General features: G+C 43.0%; 1 protein-coding gene across 3 annotated transcripts in view; it reads left to right on the plus strand.

Moving 5' to 3' along the window:
• LOC146614855 (A-type voltage-gated potassium channel KCND2-like) overlaps positions 1-12473 on the plus strand; it is a 108906-nt gene that overhangs the window by 91365 nt on the left and 5068 nt on the right. For 2 of the 3 annotated variants that reach the window (XM_085376530.1, XM_085376531.1), the window contains exon 2: positions 8107-8269. In XM_085376530.1, coding sequence (XP_085232656.1) covers positions 8107-8269 — 163 coding nt within the window. Of the gene's footprint in view, positions 1-8106; positions 8270-10864; positions 10966-12473 lie in introns of all 3 variants that reach the window. The other variant, XM_085376529.1, reaches the window with a different exon arrangement.

A 12473-nucleotide genomic window follows, 5' to 3' on the forward strand; every position in this document is an offset into this window, starting at 1 on the left:
TTCGTTAAATGGGGTATTCGTAAGTCGGGGTTCCACTGTACTACACCTTGGGAAGTGATTTTCTGCGTAACACCAGCACCACGCACACCGGATCTCTAAAGAGACCAGTGCAGGTGATCTCTCTTATATATATATATCATAAAGTCTAAGTTCAAATACTGGGATGGTCAAAAGCATGAATAATCAGCAGATGAATGGATGAATAACTTCAAATATTTAACTGTGGGTATTATCTCTCCGCTGTAACTGAACTGTAACTTAATACGATAAAGGGCCGACTCTAATCTTCTCTTGCATCTTTTTTTCACAAGATTCAGGTTTGAACACGTGTGACTAAACTTGGCATTGAGTAAAAAAAGTAGTAAAGGGGCGGCAATTAATTTAAATATGAACATGCATAATAGAGAAAATAAAGGTGTGGAGTACATCAGCAAAACTTCATCTTAAACATTTAAACATTTCATTTTAATTAACAGTTTAACTGTGATGGACTCCCTGTACCTTCATCCAACAGAGTGTCCCTGTCCTGGATGGTGTGGCGGAGCAGGTCCTTATTGACGCTGTTCTGATTCAGGTCAGCAGTCTGAGCTGTTTACAGGAGAATCTGTGTCAGTATTCAGATGTAAAGGGAACTCAGGCTGAGTCACTGCAGGCGAGCGTGAGCCTCAAGAGGAGCTGCTGCTGGTCAAAAGCAGCGTTTCAACAATGTGACAGAGACTGATGGACTCTGCCTGTGGATCTATTTTCAGGGCTTATTAATGCAAAACAGTGACAGCTGGGGAATACATTTGCATCCTCTCTGCCTTCTTCCTCTCTGCATTTGCTCATCCTCCTCGCTTCTTCCTCTGCTCTTCAGACTCCACAGCTGCCGCCTAATTGGTGTTTGTGTGTGGATGAAATGTGAGCGGCTGAAATAAAAATCCATCTGAAACCACCGGATCGTTCTGATAATAAAGTAAATGAAGGAGACGGAAAGCCGAGGTCAGGTAAACGTGAAGGACAAACTGCTGTGTGCAAATTAAAACAGCAGCAGAAGAAGAAGAATGATGACGCTGAGGCTGGATGGGTTTCCAGTTGCAGATATGAGTGATGGAGGTGTGTGCCATCATCAGAGCTGAATGATGAGCATTTATTTACTGTAAGGTCCTCACTTCGAACTAACCACACACGTGTGTGTAGGTGTGTGTGTGTGTTGAAGAAGATGGATGTTGACCCTGACAGCTTCGATCTGTCACAGTGACGAGTTTAAAAATAGAGAGATGAATAAAAGTGTCTGCTGCGACCTTTAGCTTCTCTCTTCTTCGCTCTCTCTTTGTTTGGAGCCTGTTTTTCCTCCGCCTTCATCATCTTTCACTCCTCACTCCACAGAAAGCAGCTGCACAACCAACTGAGGAGGTTTTCAGTTGTTTTTGTGCTAGCATTAGTCAAAATGCATAAAAGAGCCTCAGAGGAGGAAAATATTTTCAGACTGAGGTCACATTAGCATGTTTCATCACAAGGTGATGTGAGCTGCTGGTGCAGATGGAGGGGAGAACAATTAAACAGATGAAAGTGATAAGGGGGAAAAATACTGTTAGAGTTAATTGTTAAATGTTGTCATTTTTGTACTTAAATTTGTAAACCTTGTCTTAACCTGAATGTTTAGAGATTTTTCTGTTCCTTCCCTACATCTAGCTGGGGGAGGCAATTAGCTATAGATAATGTTTAACTGCAGGCACATTCTATGTGAAGGTTCTGTTTTCTTATTTAGATGTTTTACTTCCTGCCCTTTATGGCCTCACCTGTGCTTGTGTATGGTGAGACTGTTAAAAAGTGGTTGAGCCATATACAGGGTTAGGGGAGATGACCCTTTGTGATCAGCAGGAAGTCACACAAAAACATCCACACACACTCACACATGCTCGCACATGCATACACAAACACTGAGTGTCTTAGTTCAAAGGGGTTTCACAATGGGTGTTTGTGAAACTGCGTGTCACAGAATAAAAGGCTGCAGGGGAGGCTGGTTTTTTGGAGTCATCTGAGACCGAGGGCAGAGGTACTGCCAAACGCTGTCCCCTTGCTAGCACGTTAAAACCGGTTGAGCTGTTTGTCTTGCTTTCTTCATGAGTGGTAAGTCTTTGAACCAGCAGGGCCTGCAAGGTGCAGACCCAACACATACAGTTATGTAAGTAACCAACGTGAAGGCGTCTCCTGATTGTAGACTTCACAATGATCCTACTGCTTAGAGAGAGACTTCCTGGTTAGATGCTGTGAGGTTGTTCTTTCCATTGTGTTGTGATACTCATGCTTGCAGAGAGCATCTCAGCTGATGTTCTTCTGACAGACCTGCTGTAAATCAAATCACATTAGAGTCAGACTCTGTGCGCTAAACATGAAGCTGCTGGTAATCCTGCTGAATCGGAGTGCTAATGCTGCAGGTGGACAGCCGAACAGTGAGCTGAACATCACTGCAGAGCTGCTTAAGGCTGAGCTGACAGTATGAGAATTCTCTGGAGGTTCATAACTGTTAGCCTGTCAGCTCAGACTCAGGGATCATGGGAACATGTGTGACTGTATTGAAGCCCAGAGGTCCAGGTTCGGGCTGGTCACAGTCCAGCGGTCCTGCCTTGGGTCGATCGGGTCCTGGTCTGTGTGGTTAGCATTACGGTGAAGAAGAATGTGCTGCTGTTAATAAAACCTGTTCAAAGCCTCCATCATGTCACCGCATTAATAACGCACACAGGCGCACAGAGAACGCTCATCCATAATGAAGCAGGCCTCTCATTAAGCCAGAAACATTTTACTCTGACATGAGCAGGAGTGTGTGTGTGGCCTGTTTGTCCTGTTAGTGGGAGAGCAGCAGCGAGGCGCCGTTTGTCCAGATAGCAGCATAAATAATTTAGACGTAGCGAGGCGAGAGCAACGTGAATTCACTTTATGAAACGTTAAACATGCTGCCAGCAGCCAGCGTGTTAAAGCTCTCTGCAGGACGCACACACATTTACTTCCTGCACACTAAACTACGTTTTCCAACATCACCTTCTCCCAGTGCAACCGCTCAGTGCCACATTTTAACTTTAGGGTCTACATGCAGGTCGAAAGACTGCCTTACTGCTGTAGAGTCTCATGGAGTCAGGAGGAACTCTAAGCTCTCCTGTGAAGGTGCAGGGGTCCATTTAAGATACGTACGAGCCCAACAAGTGTGAAGAAGTCAAAGCGAACCACAGATTAGAAAAGATCTCTCTGTTAAAGCAGAATCTGTAGCTCACAGTGTACAACACCTCTCAGTGTGATAACACACTAGCAGGAACACGTTTCCTCTCATGTGTGCAGCAGCTCAGGTCCAGACTGGGCCGCACCGGCGCCGTGACCTGAATCTGCAGCTCCTCTCGGGCCTCAGTGTGGTGATGGATCGTTGTTGTTCTGAAACTTTCAGTGTTTCATCTTCTGTTAAAAACTGGACTTCATTACTTAGAAACTGCTCCAGCTGTAGATTCAGGCTCTGCTAGTGGCTCTGGGCTCCAGCTGTGAGAACTCCTCCTTGCCACCGTTGAAGTGCAGCCATATTTTTCTGTCCGCTGTTTCTGCAGCAGAATCTGGGTCAGCCGGTCTGCGGGCAGATTCCTCCTAAGGGAGTTGTGTCTGGTTTCCTGGCTCGCCGTGCTGTGTGATCAACACTTTCTGCTATTGGTTTCATTATTTTACAACCTGCTGCAGATTCCCCCTCCAGGATGTTGATTAACTGATTGATTGGTTGTGGAAGCGTGGCTGATAGCGCTTCCACTGGATGGAGGGATTAATGGTAAACTCTGAGGAGCTCAAATCTGAAGATTTCAGTGGATCTGACAAAGTGCTGACCGCAGCATCAATATCTGCTTTTTGTTATCACACACACACACACACACACACACACACACACACACACACTCACAGACACGTGAAGGATGATGATGTGATGCAGTGTGATGGTATGTGATGAAGTTCACCTTCTCTCAGCAGCACACATGCTCTGAATGACATTTCACACTAAACTCCCATGAGCCTCGAGTGTTGCAGTGGGCAAGCTGCCAATCAGAGAAGTGAACCTGAATGCTTCATGTCTGCAGAAACTAATATCAACTCGAAGTCTTTCGTTTACATTGAAATAAAATTGGGATATGAGTCTGAGGGAACCTGCTCTGATCTACTCAAATTTATCATGTCGGGTGCTCTGTGCGACTTTAGTCAGAAGATTTTTATTGTTACTGAATGAACCGATTCTAACTTAACCTAAACAAACAGGCCTCCTTGACTCCTTCAGGAGCTGTCAGTGGCTCATGGACTGATTTCTGCTTTCTCTGTGAAGGACTTGGACATCCTAACCCTCCCTGCACCTCCTGCTCTCTCCCCTCACAGCTCGAGACTGTCACAAAATGATAAAGTCAAGAATAAGATGAGAAAAAAAATATAATCGTCCTGTAGATCATCAAATGATATTCCATCATTTTATCATGACCTTCATCGTGATGAGCCTGATGATCGTAATCATTCAGAGACAGGCGGGAAACAGTTTGTGTTGAATCATTAAAGTGTAAGTGCATCAAACTGACTCTCCTCACTGAGCATGCTCCATCATTAAAGCCATCATCTTTATTCATCACTAAAGCCGTTTCATCAGGATCATTATCAAACCCTCAGCGCTCGGCTCTCACACTGTCTGAAGAGATTATGGTGCTTTTACTCCGAAGGAGCAGACGAGATCCTCTCAGAGCTCTGGGTTACTGAGAGATCAGCAAAGTAAAACCGCCGAAGAAGAGAGTGAGTTTGGGAAAGCTCTCAAAGACTTTGCTGTTGATGCAGAAGGAGGTTGATGGAGCAGATATTTTATTGCCTGATTTTCTTGAATTTACCTCTCTACTAAAGTTGAGCTGAGGGTGTTTCCTCCAAATTAAAATATTAATGACGAATGACAGGATGAATGTTGGTGTTCAGCCTACAAATCCTGCTCAACTCTCACTTTCCTTTCAGCTTAGCCGTAAGGATCTCCAACCACCCAGACTCTGAGCATTTGCACTGTTCATATTTGTGACCTCAGTGTGCATCTGAAAGCATATCGATCACGTGGGGAGTCCGGCCATCAGAGGAAACATGGTCATCCACACAGTACCTCAAAGCTGAGGCAGTGACATCACATTAAAGACGCTCAACAGTCAAAACCTTCAGACATCCTGCAGGTTCATGTGCGCATCAGCAACAAAGTTTGATATAAAGTATTTCAGTAGGTTTATGTGGTTTTCTACCATAATAATAATTGTTAATATAACACTCAGAGACCGTCAGTGCTTAAACGTTTTGTCCTTGTTCTCATTGTTTTTAAAAATTTGGTTCAAAAACAGTGCAATATTCCTATTTGTGGAAAAAATATTTGTGCTGCAATGAACCAGTGAACTAAAGGTGGGTGCTGTATCTTATTATCCTCAGCTGATGTCAGTTACTCCACTGAGGTCAAAGTCATTACTGGCGGAACACCTACTAACACCCATATTTGATCAAACACACAAGTTTGTGTGTGTGTGTTTGCTATAAAGAGGTGAATACACAGCAGAGTCAACACACACACCCTCCTTGATGAAGGACGTAGTCACATGACTGACACAACCATACACAGCCACACACACACACCTGTACTCTGAGTGTGTTTCTAATTGGGTGAAACACACTGAGACAAGGTCGCGGCCTCTGATTGGCTGCCTGTGAGACGCGGTGGCTCGAGCTTTGAAGGTTTGCAGGAGGAGACGAGGCGATCCGTCACTGACTCAAACTTCACCTTGAGCGAAACATGAAACTCGACAGGAAGACAAAGAGGACAGAAGTTTACAGAAGTGACTTCCTCTTGGAACCCGAAGAATGGAACCTGAACCGCTTGATGTGGATCATGTTTATGAGGGTGATATTAATCAGTGCTGCATTTAGCAGCTGACATTTAGTCAGCAGCTGACACACCAGTTGTCGATATCTGAACTGCTTGGTTTATATCTTCATGCTGATATTTTGAAGTCTGAGTATTTGTTAGTCTGATTAATGTTTTCTCCACTCCAGACTTCAAATGAGTTTTTTCTGAAGGTCTTTACAGACCAGGTATTAGTTTGAAATATTTTAGGATTCCACATCCAGCCACTCACACTTTGGGGTATGTTTTTTTTTTTTCTTCTGAACCAAGCTGGACTTTTCAGATTTTTCACATGCAAATAAACAGATCTGACCAATCAGAACACTGCATTTGGCAACTAGTGCGCTGTAGCTCAAAATGCAGCACTGAATATACAACAATATGGAAATGATAAAGTAATCCTGTTTAACGTCAGACCAAAGGAGACCCAGATTTCTCTGCCTCCTCTGATGTGGTCCCAGTATTTTTTAGTTTTTATTATGTTGTTTTTATCGCTACTGTAGATGATTATACAAAAGCCGTGCCATCTTCCTTTGATTGTTGTCTACAGATCAGTTTGAGCTAGAAAAAATATCATTTCCACATGTGAAAATATTTGTTTTATATCTTACATTTTGAGATTTCTGTTGGTGTAAACTTAATCAGAGCGACCGATTTATTACTGAAAGCAATGATAATAGAAACTAAACATCTCCTTTGAAAAATCAGTAATTAGAAACCGAACAGTTACTGACATGTTCTGAGTGTTTTTGAGCCTCAGCGTGAATAAAGCTCATGACTTTAGCCTGATGGATACACTCTCCTCTGTCCTAGCGTCTGAGCACTGAGCATGCTGGGAATGCCGCTGCTGTCTTACTGTTTGAAAGTGGGGCAGAATTATTTGGGTGTTTTAAAGTTTTGATGAATGTGTTGACGTGTGGTGGTGGTGGTAATGCAGAGCTTTAGCGCCTCCACGTGGATGCTGACTGAACTGCAGTTTCATTCATGAAACTGAAGGTAAAACGCTGCATCAGCTCCATTTTCTGCAGAGTCTTTGAAAAAGCTGCATTTAGTTTAGTCATTGAGTATCTGTCACACCAAACCGACTGATCATAAATGAAGAGGAAACTGTTGAGTGTGGTGTTCAGCTTACAGGAAAACAGATGTTTAACAACAGCTCGATGATCACACAGGATTACTGATTCCGTCTGACTGTTTGAGAGCTTCACCTTAAACCTAGCTCTTACCATTGTAGTCAAACAGCTCAATCTCTGTCTTTCTGATCATCAGACTTGTGTTTGGTTTGTTCAGGTGGGCAGCTTCAAATTTCAGTCAAGCTTGAAGGTGTCAGTTTTGGATCAGGGTCTTCTTTCTTTATCACCACCTCTCAGTCCTCTCAGCTGTATTCAACCCTGGACCTTCTTACTGTAAGGGGACAGAGCTAGCAGTTCACTGCTACACCACCTGGAGTCAGAACCAAAGGAGTCAAGCTAGTTTATAAAGTGGGTCCACATCAGAAATGCTCCAACTTCAGTCACAGACTGTTCTGTCTGCTCTTTATGCTCTGTGTTGTAACAGCACATATCAGGCAACATTTTATTCTCACTTGAATCACAGTAATGCAAACATTTTGTGAAATAATCGTTGCACTGCATGAAGACCAAAGATCTTAACACCATCTACCATCATGTTCGCTTCTTTACTGCCGTGCAAAGAAAAGAGACCCAGCATGCTTTTCCTTTTGTATGACATCACAGAGATGTTTGGGAAAATGACCTATCAGAGGCTGAAATACATCAACAGAGGTGCACTCATTTCACTGTAGCTTATGCTCAGCATAGGTCATGATTGTCTCCTCCAGTATAAATGACTCAAAACACAGTGTATATACTGTGTCCCAGTCTTTCATTTACAATCAGGTTAACTTTGGTATCTTCATCATAAACACACTGAAGTAGTTCTTCTTTACACCTTTACAGGAATAAGCTTCATAGTGTGTCTGTGGGATCTTTGGTGTATTCAAATTTATTTGTCTTCAGGTTTTTCTAAGTGGGCGAAATCTGAAGAATCCATGATGCTCCACGTTGCTGTGCGAAAGAACAAAAACCCAGATATACCTGCTGTTGTTCAGACCCTCTGAAAATGGCAAATCTCAGTTTACACAAACTGCTGCTGACCTCACAGCCGGGCTGACCTCTGACTCTCTGCTCTCTTAGATATGGTGACATGGTGCCAAAGACCATTATGGGGAAGATCTTTGGTTCCATCTGCTCTTTGAGTGGCGTGTTGGTCATCGCTCTGCCGGTCCCCGTCATCGTGTCCAACTTCAGCCGAATCTACCACCAGAGCCAGCGAGCCGAGAAGAGAAGAGCGCAAAAGGTGAGGACTCCATATTATCCATTCATCCATCCACTGACACAAACTGTCTTCAGAGTGTAATGGGAGGACAGCAGTGACCTGGGATTTAGATGCAGGACATCAGTGTTTTTATGAAGAACTTTTTGTTTCTAATGAGTTTAAAACTTTAACAGAAATTAACAGAATGTGAAGAAATAGTTATGACGTTATGTTCATTAATCAGTGCGGGCAGCTCTCAAGTAATCCCACACTGAACCACACGACTGTGCTGTGACTCTGGAAGCCTCCAGCCTGCCCTGAGGCACGCTAACATTATTGTTATATTAGTGTTAGATGAACATCTGTACAGACATGATGTTCCTGGAATACATACCTGATTAATTTTAGCAGTTGAAAGCGCTCAGACTGCAGCTTTAAAAACTAACACAGAAACTTTAGAAGTCTGCAGTCATTTCAGATCTACAGACCAGAATGTAATGCTGGTCATCACACTGAACCTTTCTGGTAAGACGCTGCCACCGTGTGGTGAACGTATTCGTTGCATATTTGCAGAGGTGTTTACAGAGAGCAACTGTGGATGTGGGTGTGTTTACAGCTGTGAGTGTTCAGAGAGAAATCCAGAGTATCTCTGAGAGGAAGCAGGGCACTTCTGAAGTAAGAGGGCCGGCTGCTGCAGAAGGTCACTCACACATCAGTGTGGTGACAGTAGTTTGTTCTAATTTTGAAATCTGAGTTTGTGCACAACCCACAGGAGAAAAGAGAGGAAGACACAGAGAGCAGGAAGCTGTCCAGGCTTTACTTCCTCCCAGCATCAACAAATGAGTTTTCTGGTTGTGCTGGAGACCTTTGTTTACCCCACTGGGAGTCAGAGAGAAACACCATGTTGGAAAGTTACAGAGAAGCAGCTGAATCATGTTTCTGTCTGCAGCCTGAAGCCTGCAGAAGATCTCTGAAGAATAAATATTATCAGATTCATACAACACATCTTCTACTGAGCAAAGCTTTTATGTTCTCTCATGCACATCATCAGTCACTCAGCTTCTGTCTGCAGAAACCATCAGCATCACATACATGAACTTATTATCTGTGCAAATTAGAGTTGATGCTTCAAACTGAACCTGAAGAAACTTTGGGAAAGCTCATTTTACACCTACATATTCACACCACTTGTGCTCACTTACCTTTAACCGGTAAATAAAACACCCTTGGCTCAATTTATGTTGGGATAATCTGTCAGAGATCATGAAAATCCTGCTGACCACATCAGTGTCAGCTGTGAGGATGCAGTTCAAATTTGACATTTACACAAAGTTTGGATAGATTTTGATTGATTGGGAAATGAGTGGCTGCAGACACCCTGACGTTCTTCCACAGATTCTTGAAGGATTTAAAGACACTTGTTGCTGCACAGATGTGTCATCTAAATGGAGGTGATGCTCAAAGTGTTCATCCAAATTTTTAAAGGTTCACACAGCTCACGGAGCTCAGCTGGCTGCTCACCGGGTCATATTGCCCTTTGGTGGTGTTCTTCTCCAATACAGCGTTCCCCACCCCCGCGTGTGAAATTGATGGTTTTCAGGGCTTTATCGGTAACTCAGTTTTCCTGCATCTTTTCCCGCTTTGTAGTTGTGTCTAATTTTTGAAAGAAATATTTAAGAGTTACCATAGCTACCAGAGAGCATTAAGGGGCAGAGAGGAGGATATTACTCTCAATGTTGTTGTCGCATTTCAGGAGGACGCTGCTAATAAAGTTACACAATTACACAGTGAATTCGCGTTTATTATGATATTTACAAAATACCACAGTTTTTGTCTTGGTTTTTTCCATTTTATTTTGTTGTTCTTATCCGCGACACCTTAAAGGTCGGTCCGTGAAAATATTGTCTGACATTAAACCGCTCCGTGGCACAAAAAATGTTGGGGACCGCTGTCAATCTGAAAATCATGTTATCCAGATAAATTAATATGATTATTCTTCCCCAAACCCACAAACCTAATTTAGTGTTGGTGTCTGTCTTGCAGTTTCTGTGTAATAGTTCCTGAGACTGACATTAATCAGGATTACATTACAATGTAAACATGGACAAACCAGGCCAAGAGGCAAGTGATCAGTCAAGTGATCTTGCATTTAGCCAGTAGGGGTGCTATTTTTGTAACTTACGTTGAAGCTTGCCACACGCCTTTTTCACTTTTTGCTGTTTATGTGCACTGCTTCATCAGCTGCTCATCACACAAGCCAACACTTTGTTTGCAAGCAGAAGTTATTAAAAAGGACAGCTTGTGTCCAGATATTGACATCTTTGATATTTTGATATTTTCTTCACTGAAGTGACTTTCTGAATGCAGAAGATATGATTTGCTCACATTAGTTACCTTGTTAGTTTGGTTCTGGGTGTTTTGTTGGATTATCAGACTCAGTTTTCGTGGACGTCAAAGGCTGAGATAAACATGAGCAGATGAAGGACGGCAGCAAATGGGATCTGAATCTTTGCAGCTTCTGTTTTCATGTTCACATCTAATCCTCCTGCAAGTTTGTTTTAGTGACCATGGTGGTGAGCCTGTGTTTGTGTTCCCACTTACAGTTGATCGCTCACAAACCTATGTGTGTTCACAAACAAAAAACCAGGCTTGCTAGAATTCGAGCAGTGAAGAGTGGAGGCGCTAACGCTTATTTGCAGTACAAACGCAGCCGGCTGATTATTGACCCTGAGGAGGAGGTAACCGTGGACATGCAGTGGTGGTGCTGTTGTTTGTTCTCTTGGTTTCTCATCTTTTCTGTCTCATATCCAGCTGTGAGGAGCATGCTGAGGGCTGCTTTCATTGTGCTTTCATCTGTGTGTGTGTGTGTGCGCTTCAGCAGTGACATGTTTTTGGATCAATGTAATGATAAAGCTGTGCTCTCATTTCAAAACTCCAGCCTTTTACATTAGTTTCTCTTTACCTGCCAAACAAGAGCGCTGAAGGTTCAGGTGGTTCCAGCTCCCAGATACCTGACAAACAGCAAACTCTGATGGACCCTTTCTTCTTCGCTGTTAAAGTGATCCATCTCTAAGTTCACAGCTCAGCACAGATATGGTAGAAGACCTGACTGACTATGGCTACATCCTGATATCCCCACAACATGTCCACAAGACTCTGGAGGGTCTAGAATCTAAAGCGGAGTAACATAGGCAGATACACCGTGACTCTTTGCAAAGCAAAAACCTACATTTCTTTGGTTTATTTTTGTGATCAATGAGGCCAAATTACAAGCAAAATTCGGATGACAGAAGCATCATTTTCTTTGTGGGGTTTTATACAGCACCACATATCAGTAGAATTAAAATAAAAAAATAAAGATAAGAATCTAAGTCCAAGGACATTAAAACTGTACTTCAGTGAAGTACATAAGTAACTCTGCTGAGTTACATCTCACTGGTTCCATCCCTGCTGTTGGAATATAAGAGGGCTCTAGGCCATTGGCAGTGGTGGGAGGGGAACAAGCTATAACCTTCTAATTCCTCAAAACTCCAAACTTCCTCAACACAAGCAGAAAGTGACAGCCTTGTTACTTACCCTACATTTACCCTGCAAAGTCTGGACTTTCTCTGTAAAACAGTCTCATATCAGCACTAAATAGAGTAAAGGTAATATGATCTTTGGCTTTAGACCGGATGTTTGGAGATCATTTCTGATCCAGTGTCTGGACAGAGTTTGCTCTTCTTTTTTAAATGAAAGTGTTTTATTGTGAATTTAGCCTGTGTTAGCTGGTCCTCATCTGGTCCTTGCTCATGTGTTTAGCTGACTGAAATGTTGATGCTGAAGTGTCCATGATGAATTCATCTTCATCCTGTTTCTATCACTGTCTGTCTGTAGCCTGTCTGTAGTGTTCTGTCTTTTCACATCCTTCTTAGCTTTGCTCACAGTCTGAAAAACAAAATACCCGTCAGTCACTAACTAACTCACATGTGCATGATCTGATCCTTTGCTGTGTGGGGGTGCCTTACCTGACCAACAGGAAGTTCTCTACACCTCCACCTCTCAGTGTCTCTCCTACTCTCTGCTCTGTCTTCTTCCTCTTTTGTTTTGTTCCTTTGACTTGAGCCCTACCATGCAGCTCTGCTGTTATGAGATGATTACCTGCGCGATTCATGACATCATCAGTAATAGTGTTGGACTTCATTGACTTGTGGAGGAATGAAATTGGGCTGAACTGCATGTCAATCGCCCAGCCAATCCGCATGCA

This window comes from Diplotaxodon limnothrissa, linkage group LG17, assembly GCF_057381915.1.
Source record: "Diplotaxodon limnothrissa isolate DT_005_m linkage group LG17, D_limnothrissa_male_GT1.1, whole genome shotgun sequence".
In the NCBI taxonomy this organism is placed as follows: domain Eukaryota; kingdom Metazoa; phylum Chordata; class Actinopteri; order Cichliformes; family Cichlidae; genus Diplotaxodon; species Diplotaxodon limnothrissa.